This window comes from Bombina bombina, chromosome 1 (genome assembly GCF_027579735.1).
Source record: "Bombina bombina isolate aBomBom1 chromosome 1, aBomBom1.pri, whole genome shotgun sequence".
Taxonomy (NCBI): domain Eukaryota; kingdom Metazoa; phylum Chordata; class Amphibia; order Anura; family Bombinatoridae; genus Bombina; species Bombina bombina.
The window spans coordinates 539,059,009-539,078,545 of NC_069499.1; the positions used below are offsets into that span (position 1 = coordinate 539,059,009).

Genomic DNA, 19,537 nt, shown 5'->3' on the forward strand with positions numbered 1-19,537 from the left:
AGGAATAACACAAAGGTGTAGAAGTGCCTGAGGTTTAGTCAAAAATAACTGTCTTAATAAAGGGTGGGGTCATGGACTCTCCATATCCGGAAAGAAAGAAATGTATCAGGTAAGTATAAATTTTGTTTTCTTTCCTAAGATATGGAGAGTCCACAACGTCATTCAATTACTAGTGGGAACCAATACCCAAGCTAGAGGACAAAGAATGAACAGGGAGGGAGAACAAGACAGGCAGACCTAAACAGAAGGCACCACCGCTTAAAGAACCTTTCTCCCAAAAGAGGCCTCAGCTGAGGCAAAAGTATCAAATTTGTAAAATTTTGAAAAAGTATGGAGAGAGGACCAGGTTGCAGCGTTACAAATCTGTTCCACAGAAGCTTTATTTTTGAAAGCCCAAGAAGAGGAGAAAGCCCTAGTGGAATGAGCTGTAATTCTCTCAGGAGGCCGCTGTCCAGCAGTCTCATAAGCAAAACAAATTATACTTCTCAACCAGAGGGAAAGAGAAGTAGCAGTAGCCTTTTGACCGTTATGCTTTCCTGAGAAACAAACAGGGCAGAAGACTGGCGAAAATCCTTAGTCGTCTGTAGGTAGAATTTTAGAGCATGCACAACATCCAAGTTGTGCAACAGATGTTCTTTATGAGAAGGAGGATTGGGGCAGAAAGAAGGAACAACAATTTCCTGAGTAATATTTCTATCCGAAACCACTTTAGGAAGAAAGCCCAATTTAGTACGAAGAACCGCCCTATCCGCATGAAAGATAAGGTAAGGCAAATCACACTGCAAAACCGGGAGTTCCGAAACTCTCTGAGCAGAAGAGATAGCAATAAGAAATAAAACCTTCCAAGATAGCAACTTAATATCTATGGAATGCATTGGCTCAAACGGAGCCTGCTGCAAAACTTTAAGAACAAGATTAAGGCTACAAAGAGGAGCAACAGGTTTAAACACAGGCCTGATTCTGACCAACGCCTGAAAAAAAGATTGAACATCTGGCACATCCGCCAGATGCTTGTTTAACAAAATAGATAATGCAGAAATCTGACCTTTCAGAGAACTGACAACCATTTCTCCAGACCTTCCTGGAGAAAATACAAAATTCTAGGAAACCTGACCTTACTCCACGAGTAGCCCTTAGATTCACACCAATAAAGGTATTTACGCCATACCTTATGGTAAATTTTTCGAGTAACAGGCTTGCGAGCCTGGATCATGGTCTCAATGACTGACTCAGAAAATCCACGCTTAGACAGAACTAAGTGTTCAATCTCCAAGCAGTCAGCTTCAGAGAAACGAGATTTGGATGGAGGAATGCACCCTGAGTTAGAAGGTCCTTCCTCAGAGGAAACCTCCAAGGTGGCCGAGATGACATCTTCACTAGGTCTGCATACCAGATCCTACGAGGCCATGCAGGAGCTATTATAATTACTGATGCTGTCTCCTGTTTGATACGAGCAATAACTCGTGGAAGGAGCGCAAACAGAGGAAACGGGTATGCTAAACCGAAATCCCAAGGAACCGCCAGAGCATCTATCAGAGCAGCCTGAGGATCTCTTGACCTTGAACTGTACCTTGGAAGCTTGGCGTTCTGCCGAGACACCATTAGATCCAACTCCGGCACCCCCGATTTGAGGGTTTACCTGGAGAACACTTCCGGATGGAGATCCCACTCCCCAGGATGAAATGTCTGTCTGCTCAGGAAATCCGCTTCCCAGTTATCCACTCCAGGAATGTGGATGGCAGATAGACAACAATTATAGCTTGGACTTAGAGGTAACATCAGCTGACCAAGATTTTAGCCACAATGCCCTGCGGGCTAGGACAATGAAGCCAGACATCTTGGATCCCAGTGTAAAAACTTTCATGTTAGCATCAGAAATAAAGGAATTGGCTAGTTTGAGAGCCTTAGTCCTATCTTGTATCTTCTCCAATGGAGTCTCTACTAAAATTGATTCAGACAAGGCTTGCACCAATAAGATGCCGCACTTGTTACTGTGGCAATACAAACTGCAGGTTGCAATTGAAGACCATGAGCTTTTTGCCCATGGGATCCTTAAAGGAGCAAATATCCTCTATTGGGATCATAGTTCTCTTAGCCAGAGTAGAAATAGCCCCTTCTACTTTAGGCACCGTGTGCCAAGAATCTTTAAGTCAGCAACAGGAAACATCTTTTTAAATACGGGAGATGGGAAGAAAGGAATCCCTGGTTTCTCCCATTCCTGTGAAACAATCTCCGTCACACAGTCTGGGAAAGGAAAAACTTCCACAGAGGAAGGAACATCATAGTATTTATTAAGTTTACTAGATTTCTTAGGGGTGACAACGACAAAAGTATCGGAGTCGTCCAAAGTAGCCAATACCTCCTTTAACAGTACGCAAAGGTGTTAAAGCTTAAATCTGAAGTTTACTTCTTCAGTATCAGATGAAAGAATAATACTTTCTGAATCTGCGATTTCACCCTCAGAGGCTACTGACGTATTCTCCTCATCAGACTTATAAGGGAGGGCAACCTGCGTAGTAGTAGGTGGAACAGAAACCTTACTATCGGAATGTCTAATTTTCCTCTTGCGGAAAAGCAGATAATGCTTGCAGATACCGCAGAAGATACCTGTGCAGCAAAATCTGCAGGTAAATAAACTCCTCCAGGAGGCTGAGAGGAACTGCAGGGCACTGTATGTGACGCCATAAAGGCTTGGGACGTTTGAGGAGAAAGCTGTGGCATTACCTGAACAGCATCATCCCGAGAGACATTGGGCTCAGCGGGCAACAATTTATCTTTAAATTGAAGTGTTCTAGCTAAGCATGCAGCACAGAATTGCATAGGCAAAACAATTTGTGCCTCTAACAAGCATTTGTCAAAAGACACAGAGTCTTCTATGTCATAATACTAAATAAAAAAAAATCCCCAAATTGTAGAATTTTTTTTAAAAACACTGTCACTTTAAGAATTTTTAATACCACAGCCAGACAGGCTGAGGTGCCTTACCATAACACATACACAATTTGGCTGCCAGAAGTATCTAAAATGATCATAAGGTAGATCGACACTGAAGAGACTGAAATTCAATGATGCTACGCTCCGTGAATATCCGATAGCAGAGAGAAGTCACATGACCAACAGATAGAGGAAACTATGTAGCAAGTAAAAGGCACACGTTTCCTTCTGCCTACAACACCGGAGCTAAATTTACACAAACGCTCAAGCAGTCTGTCAGTTAGCCTGTTCTTGCTAAGCAAGCAAAGAAAACCAAATGCCAACATTTAAGTTTATACATAAATCCCTGTATAAAACATAAGCCACACACATACTAATAAAGTATTTCAACAAAATTAGCCCAAAGAGGAAAAACGTCCCAATAAAGGGAATATTAACCCCTAGTCTCAACATATATAATGTGCCTGCCCACTGCCAAAGAGAATCCTGTATAAAGGATTTTAAAAATGTCCCCATCTACTGCATATGAAATATTCTTCTAAAGTGCAAGTCTCCAAGACCTAGAAGACAAAAGCACTTACCTGCAGTCTAGCTGTCCGACAGGAAGACAGCTCACAAGGCATGAAAGGACACATACTCCTTACAGAGACCTGTAGAATAAGAAAGAACAGAGTAACCAACTCTGGCTTTCTGTACCATGGGCAGCAATGTGTTAGGAAACAAAGCAAGGACTACCTCACAACTTACTAAATGTTAAAAACCACCACTACTCTACTGAAGAGATTGACGTGGACTCAACTAAACCCAAATCGTTGCTTGCAGGGAAAAGTACCCAAAAAAGGAATTAATTTCTTCGGACACCAAACTTCACCTCCTCCATTGACAGAGGCAAAGAGAATGACTGTGGATTATGGGTAGGGGAGTGACACTAAACAGATTTGCCGTGGTGCTCTTTGCCTCCTCCTGCTGGCAAGGAGTGATATTCTCACTAGTAATTGAATGACATTCTGGACTCTCCATATCTTAGGAAAGAAATAGCATGTTCTTTCTAAATCATGAAAGAAAAAAAAACTGGGTATCATGTCCCTTTCAAGGGACACTCAGGTCAAAATTAAACGTTCATGATTCAGATAGAGCAATTTTAAACAACCTTTCAATTTACTTCCATTAACGAAATGTGCACAGCTTTTTTATATTTACTGAGCAAGAATTCACAAAATATATGTAATGTATATGCATTTGTGATTGGCTGATTAATGTCACAAATTTGCCAGAAAAAAAATCTACTACTTATTATGAAGTTCAAGCTAAGTGCTATTGCATTGCCTTTTTATAATACATTTGTTGATTTTGCAAATCTACTGTATTTACTGGTGTTTTAAAAGCATATATAATTATATAGACACATTTTCAGTTCCCTTATTATATTATTTAGAGGATGATTACAATATTTTGGCTTCCCAGCTGAATTGGGCATCAAGTTTCATGGGAGATCACAATGCAAAATTGACTAGTTAAAAGTCCACAAACCTAAATGCCTTTTTAAGGCCTTAAAGTGAAAGTTTGCTATTTGTAACATTAAAATACTTGTGAAAAAATGGTAAGTTTCATTCATCATTTTTTTTGTGCAGCTTTGTTCTCTTAATTTTTACTTTTGAAACAGCAAAAGTATCTTGCCGTTCCTCTGCCCGCATCAAAGAGATAATTGAGTGTGCCCTTACGAATAACGCTTTAGCAAATTGATTATTCCCCCCAGTGGCGTCTATGTCCCTTGTACAAACGCCCCCCCATGTTGAAATGTGCATGCGGCTTTTACCAAATTTACGCCTATGCTAGAAGCGCGTTCATGTATTTGCGCATGCTTAGATACATGAGCAGGGAAACCCAAGTAGTAGATCACTGCACCCACACACAGTGATCGCAACTACTACGTTCTCTGCTCAAATACTAAACAATAAATCAAGTGATTCATTGTTAAGTTTGTATCAGAGCAGACCGCGTATTTTTGCGCATGAGCTAACAATTCTTCATGAGAGCGAGCACGGATCACTACGTATAGAGCGGGTGGGAACGCTCTTAAGTGTAGCACTCACAAACCAGGAAATGAGCAGGAGGCGGAGGAACATCACAAAAGGGAGGATTTATAATACATAAATCGTTTATTTTTCGGGACAAAGTTTAAAATAAAAAACCTAGCAACTACATGTTTTACAACTTGGTTAATGCATAGCATTAATCGTGGATCTTCAAATTGACTTTCACTTTAATTCATGTAATCTGTGGCCATATCCGCTCTGGATTGGCCATGAGAATACATACAACCAATTTAGGAGCAATAGGTGATTAATTCCCAGAAGCACATTTCGGTTGGCAATGGAAAGTGCAGGAGACAATTTTTATAAGGAAGGATTATGTTTTCATAACGCTAAACATGCTTTGCATGCTTAAAACCTCCTCTTTAAAAAAATCTACTAACTGGCATAGGAGCTAGAGCGTCTAACATTATCTTGTTACTAAGGTTGAAACTGTCCTACACAAAAACACTGGATGACCACTGGTGATCAAGGGCAACAGGAACATGGAGGTGCAATTAAACATCAGACCTCACTGTCTCCAGCCCAAGTAAGCCATATGCACATTTCATATCAGATCCCACTGTCTGCAGTCCCGGTCAATTATATGCAGATCAGAACCATAGTTCACTAAAATGCCACAATATTGAGTAATGACATTCCAGCCAAAATTGTAATACACGTGAATGCATTTCAGTTTTGGTTAGAAACATTTTTGTAATGTACATATATTAGCAAAAATGCTTCTAATAAAAGCTATAGCTGTTTCAAAAGTGTATTTAAGTATGCACCGTGCACCAGCATTTTAAACACATCACTTGCTCAGAGAGCATAAGGTACTTGTTCCATCTGGTAATGACTCAATTTGTTAATTGCTGACATGATACAAGCCCCAGTGCCGCTCTGAGCAGCTGCAGTATTTAAAATGCTGGTGCACTGGGGATTTATATAGCTATGCTTCACATGCATGTGCAGAGAAAAATGTTAAAGGGATACTGAAACCAAATATTTCTTGCATGATTCAGATAGAGCCTGCAATTTTAAGCAACTTTCTAATTTACTCCCATTATCAATTTTTTGTCGTTCTCTTGGAATCTTTATTTGAAAAAGCAGGAATGTAAGCTTACGAGTCGGCCCATTTTTGCTTCAGCACCCTGGATAGGACTTGCTGATTGGTGGCTGCATTAAGCCACCAATTAGCAAGCGCAACCCAGGTGCTGAACGAAAGATGGGCCGGCTTGTAAAGTTGCTTAAAATTGTATGCTCTATCTGAATCATGAAAGAAAAAATTTGGGTGCAGTATTACTTTAACACTAAAACAATGATAACGTTTACTAGAAGGATTTTTGCAAATATGTTTCTATTCAAAGATGTAATTCATCTATGTGCATTTAAATTTTCACCGGATTGTCCCTTTAAAGTCCAGCATTGTAGTTACAGAAACACTTACACATGAAGGGATCACTTCAAAAAAAGATGAGACACTCAAAGCACTCTCCATTATTTCCATTTTTTTAATTATCATTATTACATATTATAATATATTTAAAAAGCATATTTCCATAAGTCTGTCTAGAGGCTGTTTAAAATTTGCACACTGGTGTATTATCTCCTTGTCATAAGTCTAAAAATAGTTCTGTCATTTTTATTTTTTTCTCTAACAAAGAATACTGATGGCCATAATTACTTTTACATTTACACACAATAATGATTCTATATTGTCTGAAAAGAGTTTCCCAAACTAAGAACTATTGTGCTAAACAAGTTTATGTGCATAGTGCAGACTGTTTAGTATCACAGCTTGTCAGTTTTAGATCATGCGTCATGCGCAGTGGAGTTTTGGCTTCATCACTATATATACGTGTGTGAGGAATATAAACCAGCCCCACTTCTCACATATGAAGGTCATTAAGTTGTTTTTGCTAAACCATACGCTTATAAGCTAAGACATATACATTGGGGGAATCTCATTTGTCTTCTCGTAAATGGTTGGCGTCAGGTTAATATTCTGTCACACTTGTTTTTTATTAGTGTTTGGGAAGTCATGTGTAAAATTATCTGGACTGAATAAGTAGAGACCAAAAAGAGAGAAGTTTTATCAACAATGCTTGAGCAAAATTATTTTTTTGTGGTTTGAAAGCCTCCAAAATTTAGTTAAAGGGACATAATACTCATATGCTAAATCACTTGAAACTGATGCAGTATAACTGTAAAAAGCTGACAGGAAAATATCACCTGAGCATCTCTATGTAAAAAAGGAAGATATTTTACCTCACAATCTCCTCAGCTCAGCTGAGTAAGTTCTGTGTAAAAAGTTATACTCAGCTGCTCCCAGCTGTAGGTAAAAAAATAAAAAAAAATGAAGAAATGAACAGCAGCCAATCAGCATCAGCAGTGCTGAGGTCATGAACTCTTTTACTGTGATCTCATGAGATTTGACTTAACTCTCATGAGATTTCATAGTAAACTTCCTTTACCTGATTGGTGAAATAATATGAGAGTGCACAAAGCTTATCCCTTCTGCTGTCCTACGACAGACACACTAAAATGCTGCTTAGAAATCCTTTACAATGGGAGGTGGCTACTGAGGAACTTTTGAGGTAAAATATATTTCTTTTTTACATAGAGATGTTCAGGTGATATTTTCTAGACAGCTTTTTACAGCTATGCTGCATCACTTTCAAGTGTTTAAACATTTGGGTATTATGGCCCTTTAAGTTCATTATAATATATACATTTTTTTGCATTAAGAGGCATAGGCTGATTGTACCATGGATGTTTTTCTGTGGGTGCAAGAGAAGGGAAATGTCTCCTCCATGGAATTTTGTTCCTTATATCGGAGAACTGGCTTGAGTTACTGTTTAAATGTTAATCAGCCACCCTCTTCCAAAATGAAGCACAGCTCATATGTAAAACAACAAACTCTTTCATGCCGCGCACATTACCACTGATACTAATGTTTGGGGTATCTTATTTTTCTGACCCCCACCTCAGAAAACTTTCTGCAGATACCCATGTAGGGTAACAGGTTCTGAGATAAATAATGCGGTTAACAAAACAATAAATTACTTACGACCCCATCTCATACTATATTTAAAAGTTATTATTCAACAACATATAAAGAGGACTTTTATATAAAATCTCTCTGCTTCATAGCAATATGGAAACGTAGTATTTTTTAATCTCCCTGACCAAATAGCTGCATCTATTTATTTAAACTCAAGGAAAATGTTTGATATAACACAGAGGATGATAGAATCTGAACAAAAAAAATAAGAATAATTACATTCTTTTAGTTCATTAGCATTCTTTAAAAAAAATAATAATTTTACAGTCATAATATGAAAGTGCATCCATTTAAAAACTGCCCTTTCTGACAATTTTTTTTTTAGGTCCCAATATCTCCTTAATAAGCTTTCCCTTAAAAACCCCAATCAAATCATTAACTGCTTTGGTTATCAAAGCCAACTGCGCATACATTGCACAGAAACGCTGTGCAGCTCCCTGCAGGAGCCAAGGTGTTAAATTATTGTGAGTTGAAAGCTCTGCCAAAATGAGAAAAAAAATATCTTAATGATCTCTTACCTGACTTGGGTCCAGTCAAAGCAGCAATGTTACTTTCATCAGCCACTGGAGGGAAAAAAATGATCATATGAACATCCTTCTCATGCATTAAATGTCTATTTGTAAGCTAGTAACTATACATTGAATTGCAATGACTTATTGCTAACTTTATAATGAAAAGGTGTTTTATCAATTAAGTTATCAATTAAGTTATCAATTAAAGGGACAGTCTAGGCCAAAATAAACTTTCATGATTCAGATAGAGCATGTAATTTTAAACAATTTTCCAATTTACTTTTATCACCAAATTTGCTTTGTTCTCTTGGTATTCTTAGTTGAAAGCTTAACCTAGGAGGTTCATATGCTAATTTCTTAGACCTTGAAGCCCACCTCTTTCAGAACGCATTTTAACAGTTTTTCACCACTAGAGGGTGTTAGTTCACATATTTCATATAGATAATACTGTGCTCGTGCACGTGAAGTAATCTGGGAGCAGGCACTGATTGGCTAGACTGCAAGTCTAACAAAAGAACTGAAAAAGGGGCAGTTTACAGAGGCTTAGATACAAGATAATCACAGAGCTTAAAAGTATATTATTGTAACTGTGTTAGTTATGCAAAACTGGGAAATGGGTAATAAAGGGATTATCTATCTTTTAAAACAATAAAAATTCTGGTGTAGACTGTCCCTTTAAGTTATCAATTAAGTTATCAATTAAGTTTAAAACTAAATACTGGTTTATAGTTAGACACTCAACTTCTAGTTTCTATTTCAATACAAACCTAAAATGTATTAAATAAAAATCAACACTTTTCTGAGTCTACCACTGAATAGGAATCTAGGCTTATTTTGCTTGGATCTCTGCTTATTATGACATAAATCACAAAGATCAATTTCAGTTCATTTCATGGAAAAGCTGTGGGTTTTTCTGCATTTGCAAAGGCCTAATGCCATGAACAAGATCATTGTAAAACATTAAAATAAATCATGCAAGGCATATCCATACGTCACAGCCGATGAACCATAATTTACCATCTTGAATATGAAAATACAACTCCACTAATTTATAAGAACAGCTAAAGTGTTGACAATGCATTTGTAGGCCCAGAACATCTGAGGTATAGACATCATCAAGTCTCAGTTAAGTCACAAAAACAAACAAATACATAAGAGTTGGCTACACAAACCAAAACCTCAAACTTTTACGTCATGTTTTGTACTAACATGAGATTGGATCTCTTATATTTAAATCCACTTGGAGACATTTGAGGAAGAACCTCATTTTATTTATTGGTGTATATAAATACTGTATGCACTCATGCTGTATATACTGTATGTCTCAAAGAGGAAATACACTAACAATTCATCGCAAAATGTAAAATTATGTTAAGGCAAGCCCAGAGAGAATAAGGTGCACCTTGAATACTTCAGATCCCTGAACCTGCTACATTCGACAATGATTCAATGATCAATGTAAGAGCTAATTTATGTCTGTCCTAAATGAGGAAAAATGAACACACTCAATAGGATGTTAAGAGGTATGTTCCTGGACTGCAATACACATTTTGATAATAATTTGGCAATTTTTAGACAAAGAAGCTAAAAAACAGACATTAAAAAAAAAAAAAAAAATAGTTTCATTAGCATTTGAATGTAGAGTAGAATATTCCTTTAGTAAAATTTGAATGTGGCTATTACACCTATATAAACTATGTAATGGAGATAATGGCATGATGTGATTTATCGGTCCGCCTATCTTTATAAATCACTAACGGCTACATTTATAGTTTTGTCGGTAACGACCCGCATAGCTAACGCATGCTATTTTTTCCCCGCACCTTTTAAATACCGCTGGTATTTAGAGTTCACAGAATGGCTGCGTTTTCAGTGCATTAGGCTCCAAAAAGGGAGCGTAGAGCATAATTTACTGCCACTTCAACTCTAAATACCAGCGTTGCTTACGGATGCGGCCAGCTTCAAAAACGCGCTCGTGCACGATTCCCCCATAGGAAACAATGGGGCTGTTTGAGCTGAAAAAAAACCTAGCACCTGCAAAAAAGCAGCGTTAAGTTCCTAATGCAGCCCCATTGTTTCCTATGGGGAAACACTTCCTACGTCTGCACCTAACACCCTAACATGTACCCCGAGTCTAAACACCCCTAACCTTACACTTATTAACCCCTAATCTGCCGCCCCCGCTATCGCTGACCCCTGCATATTATTATTAACCCCTAATCTGCCGCTCCGTACACCGCTGCAACCTACGTTATCCCTATGTACCCCTAATCTGCTGCCCCTAACACCGCCGACCCCTATATTATATTTATTAACCCCTAATCTGCCACCCCCAACGTTGCCTCCACCTACCTACAATAATTAACCCCTAATCTGCCGACCGGACTTCACCGCTACTCTAATAAATGTATTAACCCCTAAAGCTAAGTCTAACCCTAACACTAACACCCCCCTAAGTTAAATATAATTTAAATCTAACAAAATAAATTAACTCTTATTAAATAAATTATTCCTATTTAAAGCTAAATACTTACCTGTAAAATAAATCAATAATATAGCTACAATATAAATTATAATTATATTGTAGCTATTTTAGGATTAATATTTATTTTACAGGCAACTTTGTATTTATTTTAACCAGGTACAATAGCTATTAAATAGTTAATAACTATTTAATAGTTACCTAGTTAAAATAATTACAAAATTACCTGTAAAATAAATCCTAACCTAAGTTACAATTAAACCTAACACTACACTATCAATAAATTAATTAAATAAAATACCTACAATTATCTACAATTAAACCTAACACTACACTATCAATAAATTAATTAAAAACAATACCTACAAATAAATACAATGAAATAAACTAACTAAAGTACAAAAAATAAAAAAGAACTAAGTTACAAAAAATAAAAAAATATTTACAAACATTAGAAAAATATTACAACAATGTTAAACTAATTACACCTACTCTAAGCCCCCTAATAAAATAACAAAGACCCCCAAAATAAAAAAATGCCCTACCCTATTCTAAAATTAAAATAGAAAAGCTCTTTTACCTTACCAGCCCTGAAAAGGGCCCTTTGCGGGGCATGCCCCAAAGAATTCAGCTCTTTTGCCTGTAAAAAAAATCATACAATAACCCCCACAACATTACAACCCACCACCCACATACCCCTAATCTAACCCAAACCCCCCTTAAATAAACCTAACACTAAGCCCCTGAAGATCTTCCTACCTTATCTTTACCACACCGGGTTCACCGATCGATCCAGAAGAGCCTCCGATGTCTTGATCCAAGCCCAAGCGGGGGGCTGAAGATGTCCATGATCCGGCTGAAGTCTTCATCCAAGCGGGAGCTGAAGAGGTCCATGATCCGACTGAAGTCTTCTATCAAGCGGCATCTTCAATCTTCTTTCTTCCGGATCCATGTAGTTCATCCCACGGACGCGGAACATCCATCTTCACCGACGACTTCCCGACAGCCAATAGAATGCGACAGCCAATAGAATGCGATCTCAATCTGATTGGCTGATTGGATCAGCCAATCGGATTGAACTTGAATCTGATTGGCTGATTCCATCAGCCAATCAGAATTTTCCTACCTTATTTCCGATTGGCTGATAGAATCTTGGATGACGTCCCTTAAAGGAACCTTCATTCGTCGTCTAGTCGTCGGAAGAAGAGGATGGATCCGCGATGGAGGTCTTGAAGATCAGCCGGTTGTCATCGGATGGAAGAACATAGAAGATGCGGCTTGGATGAAGATGTTTGCCGGTCCGGATGTCCTCTTCTGCCCGCTTGGATCAAGACTTCAGCCGGAGGATGGATGTCTTCAGCCCCCCGCTTGGGCTTGGATCAAGACATCGGAGGCTCTTCTGGACAGATCGGGACCCGGTGTGGTGAAGACAAGGTAGGGAGATCTTCAGGGGCTTAGTGTTAGGTTTATTTAAGGGGGGTTTGGGTTAGATTAGGGGTATGTGGTTGGTGGGTTTTAATGTTGGGGGGGGGGGTATTGTATGTTTTTGTTCCAGGCAAAAGAGATGAATTCGTTGGGGCATGCCCCGCAAATGGCCCTTTTAAGGGCTGGTAAGGTAAAAGAGCTTTTCTATTTTAATTTTAGAATAGGGTAGGGCATTTTTTTATTTTGGGGGTCTTTGTTATTTTATTAGGGGGCTTAGAGTAGGTGTAATTAGTTTAAAATTGTTCTAATATTTTTCTAATGTTTGTAAATATTTTTTTATTTTTTGTAACTTAGTTCTTTTTTATTTTTTGTACTTTAGTTAGTTTATTTCATTGTATTTATTTGTAGGTATTGTATTTAATTAATTTATTGATAGTGTAGTGTTAGGTTTAATTGTAACTTAGGTTAGGATTTATTTTACAGGTAATTTTGTAATTATTTTAACTAGGTAGCTATTAAATAGTTATTAACTATTTAATAGCTATTGTACCTAGTTAATATAATTACAAAGTTGCCTGTAAAATAAATATTAATCCTAAAATAGCTACAATATAATTATAATTTATAGTGTAGCTATATTAGGGTTTATTTTACAGGTAAGTATTTAGCTTTAAATAGGAATAATTTATTTAATAAGAGTTAATTTATTTCGTTAGATTTAAATTATATTTAACTTAGGGGGGTGTTAGTGTTAGACTTAGCTTTAGGGGTTAATACATTTATTAGAGTAGCGGTGAGATCCGGTCGGCAGATTAGGGGTTAATTATTGTAGGTAGGTGGAGGCGATTAGGGGTTAATAAATATAATATAGGGGTCAGTGGTGTTAGGGGCAGCAGATTAGGGGTACATAGGGATAACGTAGGTTGTGGCGGTGTACAGAGCGGCATATTAGGGGATAATAATAATATGCAGGGGTCAGCGATAGCGGGGCGGCAGATTAGGGGTTAATAAATATAATATAGGGGTCGGCGGTATTAGGGGCAGCAGATTAGGGGTACATAGGGATAACGTAGGTGGCGGCGTTGTGCGGTCGGCAGATTAGGGGGGACCTCGGTTTAGGGGTACATAGGTAGTTTATGGGTGTTAGTGTACTTTAGAGCACAGTAGTTAAGAGTTTATAAACCGGCGTTAGCCCAGAAAGCTCTTAACTACTGACTTTTTTCTGCGGCTGGAGTTTTGTCGTTAGAGTTCTAACGCTCACTTCAGCCAAGACTCTAAATACCAGCGTTAGAAAGATCCCATTGAAAAGATAGGATACGCAAATGGCGTAGGGGGATCTGCGGTATGGAAAAGTCGCGGCTGCAAAGTGAGCGTTAGACCCTTTCCTGACTGACTCCAAATACCAGCGGTAGCCCAAAACCAGCGTTAGGAGCCTCTAACGCTGGTTTTGACGGCTGCTGCCAAACTCTAAATCTAGCCATAAGACAGTAATAAAGTGCAAACGGTTACTTTCTAATAAGTAGTTATTTTTAAATATTTCTTCTACCTTGATTTGTCCAATTTCTTTGGTGTTCCATCTCTTCCTAACTTATAATCTATATTGTAAACTTATAAAATTGCGACTAATGGAAACAGGGGGGGGAATTAACAGAGGAACATCAGACTGACAGACTTCACAAGTTATCCTCAACTTTTTGTTAGAAAGATACCACTGCTACATTAAACATCATATGGAATTGTATTATGTTCTATTTCAAATTTGTGAACAATTTTAAAATAATAGTAACTCGCCACTAATACCCTGGTCTTAATTGTATCCTTCTACATGTGTATATTCCCTCCCTCTTTTAGAAATAATAGGAGAACAAAGGGATTTTAACTGTTCTTTATTTGATTATAGAATGCTGGTATATGATTGTATTGTGCTGCCAAAACCAGTTAATGCTGCCATTTGTGAGTGTTGAAATCTTTCTTGTGTAATAGTTTTGATCACCTGACTATAATTGGACTACACTGGTTTTTTTTTTCTGAAACACAATAGAAGCTGTTTGCTAGATTTATTAAACACATGTATGTGTGTATATATATATTTATTAGCAGTCACCCAGAAGACTGACCTCCAGTGGGTATTCAGTAATCTGCAGGAAATTATTTAGAACACAAAAGTTCCTATATGACCTACTATTGCTTGTATAGGCAGATATATAATAATGATATATATATATATATATATATATATATATTGCACTCACATTTAGAAGAGCACCTTCTGTGGTGCACACAGGGCAAGCTGGGATCAATACAGTCACCCAGTAGACTTGTATCTGGCAATCTGGAACTCCCAAAGATCCACAGGTGGAGAATTTGTCAAATATTGGGCCATGTGGCGCATCTGTTTTTATATTGTCTGCTGATTACTGTTCCTGGATCGTGGCCTTGATCCACCACAAATAGCTGCCTAGACCTGAATCATAATATACTCAATGTGGACAATTCTATTCTTTAGATAAGATTTGATTCGAATTGTGTTAGATATTGAAGAATATTAACCCACAATCTTGTAATATTGTATCTTCTTGTTGCTGTCAGTATATAGGTTTCTAGATAGGGATAGTATCCTTTTATCTAATCAATGTGATACATATAGCACTATAATCATATACAGATATATTATTGTTATTATTATATACTTGTGTTATTATACACCTTTGTCATAGAATTTTGTATATAATCTTGCATATATATATATATATATATATATATATATATATTGCATATATACATATGGTTTAAATATCTACAGAAGCATATATATTATTTTTCTGAACATTCTACTCCTCTGACTAGTATATTTACCACTCTAAATTTCTCAAAAATACACACGATTCCACAAGGGTGCCCCCTATCCTTTTTGTACTTTTGAAAACAAGCATACTTACCTTGCACCTGAGTATGCTCACCTTGTTCCAGAGACCAAGAATACTTACCTTGTACCTGCATATGCTCATCTTGCTCCAGACACCATGCATACATACCTGCTACCTGTGTATGCTCTCCTTGTTCCAGAGTCCAAGCATACTTACCTTGCACCTGTGTATGGTCACCTTGTTGCAAAAAGCCAAGCATACTAACCTTGCACCTGCGTATGCTCACCTTGCTCCAGACACCATGCATACATACCTGCTACCTGTGTATGCTCTCCTTGTTCCAGAATCCAAGCATACTTACCTTGCATCTGTGTATGCTCACCTTGTTGCTAAAAGCCAAGCATACTAACCTTGTACCTGCGTATGCTCACCTTGCTCCAGACACCATGCATACATACCTGCTACCTGTGTATGCTCTCCTTGTTCCAGAGTCCTAACATACTTACCTTGCACCTGTGAATGCTCACCTTGTTGCTAAAAGCCAAGCATACTAACCTTGTACCTGTGTATGCTCATCTTGCTCCAGACACCACATAAACTTGCCTGATACCTGTGTATTCTCACCTTGCTCCAGAGATCAAGCATACTTACCTTGACCCTACGTATGCTCTCCTAATTCCTGAAAGGTAAGTAGAATAACCTGATAATGGTGTATGCTCATCTTGTTCCTGAAGCTGTAGTTATCTGGTATCCTGCAACAGTCAACAACAGTACCTGCTGGGTATCCTATGCCTGCTGAGAAACCTGTGTCTATGTTACCAGTGTCAGCTCTCCTAAAACCATCTGTGCCTGCTGTACCTATCTAGTATCCTGTGACAGTCTCACCAACAGTACACACTGGTTATCCTGTACCTATTGAGAAACCTGTTTTTACCTTAGCAGTGACAACCTTCATCAAACCAGCTATCAGGTATTGTGTGACAACTTCACACTTTATTGTTCAAATCAAGCACCAGTGTCTATTGGACTTAGTTACTGCAAACTACTTAAAGTATTCTGAACCCTGTTTTGGACTTTACCAATTAGCATAAGGCCTATGTTCAAACTTTTTTTCTGTTTCTGTGATCTTCAATCTGAACTTCTGAACTACTGTTCTTTTGCTTATCAATCAGTAAAGCTTTCGAAAAGACTCATTGTTCTGTGTATCTGTTCCTGCATTCTGATTTCCACACACCCTAACTCCCTCACATTATATGTATCTTGTACGTAGGTTTTTACTTGTTAGAAGCGTGTTAATATATGTTTTATACGTTTAACGTGAGTCCAGGCTCTGTGCTTCTCATACTAAATAGAATATATGACTAAGCTATGTGGAAGGCTAAGAGAGAAGCAGAAACAATCCCAGATTTACATCGGAGAATGGACCAGGATTTCTACTATACTTCAATATTAGTCCTATTTTTAGGGACAGAGGTACTGTAATTTTATAAAAATATGTACTTAAAGGGACAGTATACTATAAAATTGTTTTTCCCTTAATGTGTTTTGAATCACTTTTTTTACCAGCTGCAGAGTATAAAATGTATGTGATTTGCTTATTTGTGTATATGAATTAGCTGATTTAGAGTTTTGAAGCCACAACCTAATAAAATGGGTTGAGCTTGTAGGTATAATCAGATCTCATTACTTTATCACATTGTGTACATATACCTGCTTCTTTATTTTATATCTGTCCATAAAACAATCACCAATACTTGGAGAGAACAATGGAAAATTAAAGGGACAGTCAACCAAAAAATTACTTTAACTTATTAGATTAGTTAAATAACGATCTTTACAGTAAACTGTAGCCAAATTTTCATCTAAATAAACTTTGGCAGAAAATAAACTTACTAGATCTCATCTTGCCTTTTTGAAATGGCCGCCTGACCCCTCCTCCTCTGACGTCTCCCAAAAGCTTGCACTAACAGGATCCTTTCCTTTTTTCTCGTCCCTGCACGCTCCTGCAATTTCAGCTCTCTAGCAGATGTTCATAGCCGGCACTCACTGCCTCTCATCCATGCTGTGCGCTGTGTGTTACAGAGAATGAGAGGCAGTGAGTGTCGGGCAGGCGGCGATGTGATGGTCTGTGCCCGTTTTACACTTGTAACTATAATCTTCCTCTTGGGGGAGGATATTAAATTCAATGTCCAAAATTTAATAGAAGAATCTCAACTGCTAAATATATGACACCTTAATACTATCTATGACACTTAATCCTTGTCTGAATATTCTTATATTTCAATGTTATAGTGAGTCTTTTAATTTACAAATATCTTCAGCTGCATACGAATAGCATTAGAATATTCACACTGGACATTAGAGTGCACTTGAATATGTGTAGCTGTATTACTAAAGAGGTAAAGCTGTTACATTTAGGAAGAACTTACCCGGCCTATGAGAACATAAGTATAAAGGATATACAAATAATAGATACATTTAGTAATCAGCACTTTTAAGACATACTACCACTGTTTAAGCTTTTAGATGGCAGAGACCAGTAGTATGCTAAGACAGCCTTCCGGTTCTTAAGAATTAGAAAGCTTACTCGCAAGATGGTGCTTCTAAAATAGCGGCTCTCCAGATAGTATGGAAGGTTGAATCGGATACTGACATGAGACAAAGGTATCACTTTCCCTGAATGGGTCAGGCACTTAGGCAGAAATAAATTTGCGCCCGGTGTCCCAATGATTGCTTGCAGGTTGTGGTGCACGCTGTTGATGGAGGCTCGCAACTTGAATATCAGCAGCTACTTGGGGTGCTGATATTTCTGGAGCAGACATGTAGCCAAATCTTAGAACATTTATCTAATGCGAGTGTGATCGCACAGTTCTGGGACACCGGGCGCCTTAGAAAAGCTGAACGCCAACATAATAGGCACTTGGGCAGAAATAAGTTTGCGCCCGGTGTCCCAGAACTGTGCGATCACACTCGCATTCTCTGTAACACACAGCACACAGCATGGATGAGAGGCAGTGAGTGTTGGCTATGAACATCTGCTAGAGAGTTGAAATTGCAGGATTGCGCAGGGACGAGAAAAAAGGAAAGGATCCTGTTAGTGCAAGCTTTTGGGAGACGTCAGAGGAGGAGGGGTCAGGCGGCCATTTCAAAAAGGCAAGATGAGATCTAGTAAGTTTATTTTCTGCCAAAGTTTATTTAGATGAAAATTTGGCTACAGTTTACTGTAAAGATCGTTATTTAACTAATCTAAATAAGTTAAAGTAATTTTTGGGTTGACTGTCCCTTTAACATTTTATTACCTTATCTGTTCTATAACCCACTGGGGGTGTAATTTCTTCTACTGGCTGTGTTAATACAGCTTGGCCTAGTGGCCAAAAACTTTCAGGATGGGTGGGGATACCACAGGCTAAATAAACTAATTCAAAAGCCAATATAAGGTTAGTGGAAATACTTGTAAACAATTTAATACACTCCAGCAGGTAAAGTGGACCATTGGGAACAAATTAAAGGAGAGAACATTTTTGAGTAAACTGTCCCTTTAAGTGTAATACTTGATTTCTTCAGAATATTTGGCAAATTAGCCTTAAATAAGTATTCAAAACCATATAAACATTAAACATCATCAAATGGACAAAATTGATACCCATATTTGTATTTGATTGTGTTTTTGGATCTTATTGGTAAAACTTTTTGTACATCATATAACAAATATAGTATATATAGGAGCCTTCCAGTAACGCTAACATATATTTTTTGTTGTGTGTGTGTGTGTATGTGTGTGTATATATATATATATATATATATATATATATATATATATATATATGCACCAGCGATACAGATATTTCATATTATACAGTATAGTGTAGGGTTGCCAGCTTTCCGGTATTTGACCGGACAGTCCGTTATTTTCAGTTGCTGCCCGGTAATACAAATATAAAAAAAACGGACAAGCCTCTCTAAGACAGTCACACTGTCTGTACTTTCAATTTTTTTATTTTATTTGTGATGATCCGCCTCCGTTAAAAAGTTCCCTCCCAGAGTTCCACTACCCCTACCAGGCTGTGTCCCACTCCCAACCAGCAGTCCGGCACCCAATCTAGCCTGTTAGTTGGCTGCTATTAGCTCAGAGCCGGACTCCTGGTGGGCACAACCGCGCAGCTTGCACTGACTGAGAG

General features: G+C 37.9%; 1 protein-coding gene across 3 annotated transcripts in view; it reads right to left on the reverse strand.

The window, feature by feature from the left end:
• The window catches only part of PARD3B (par-3 family cell polarity regulator beta), a 1,914,565-nt gene that overhangs the window by 896,023 nt on the left and 999,005 nt on the right, over nt 1–19,537 (reverse strand). For all 3 annotated transcript variants that reach the window (XM_053698659.1, XM_053698658.1, XM_053698660.1), the window contains exon 16: nt 8,592–8,636. In XM_053698659.1, coding sequence (XP_053554634.1) covers nt 8,592–8,636 — 45 coding nt within the window. The remainder of the gene's footprint in view (nt 1–8,591; nt 8,637–19,537) is intronic.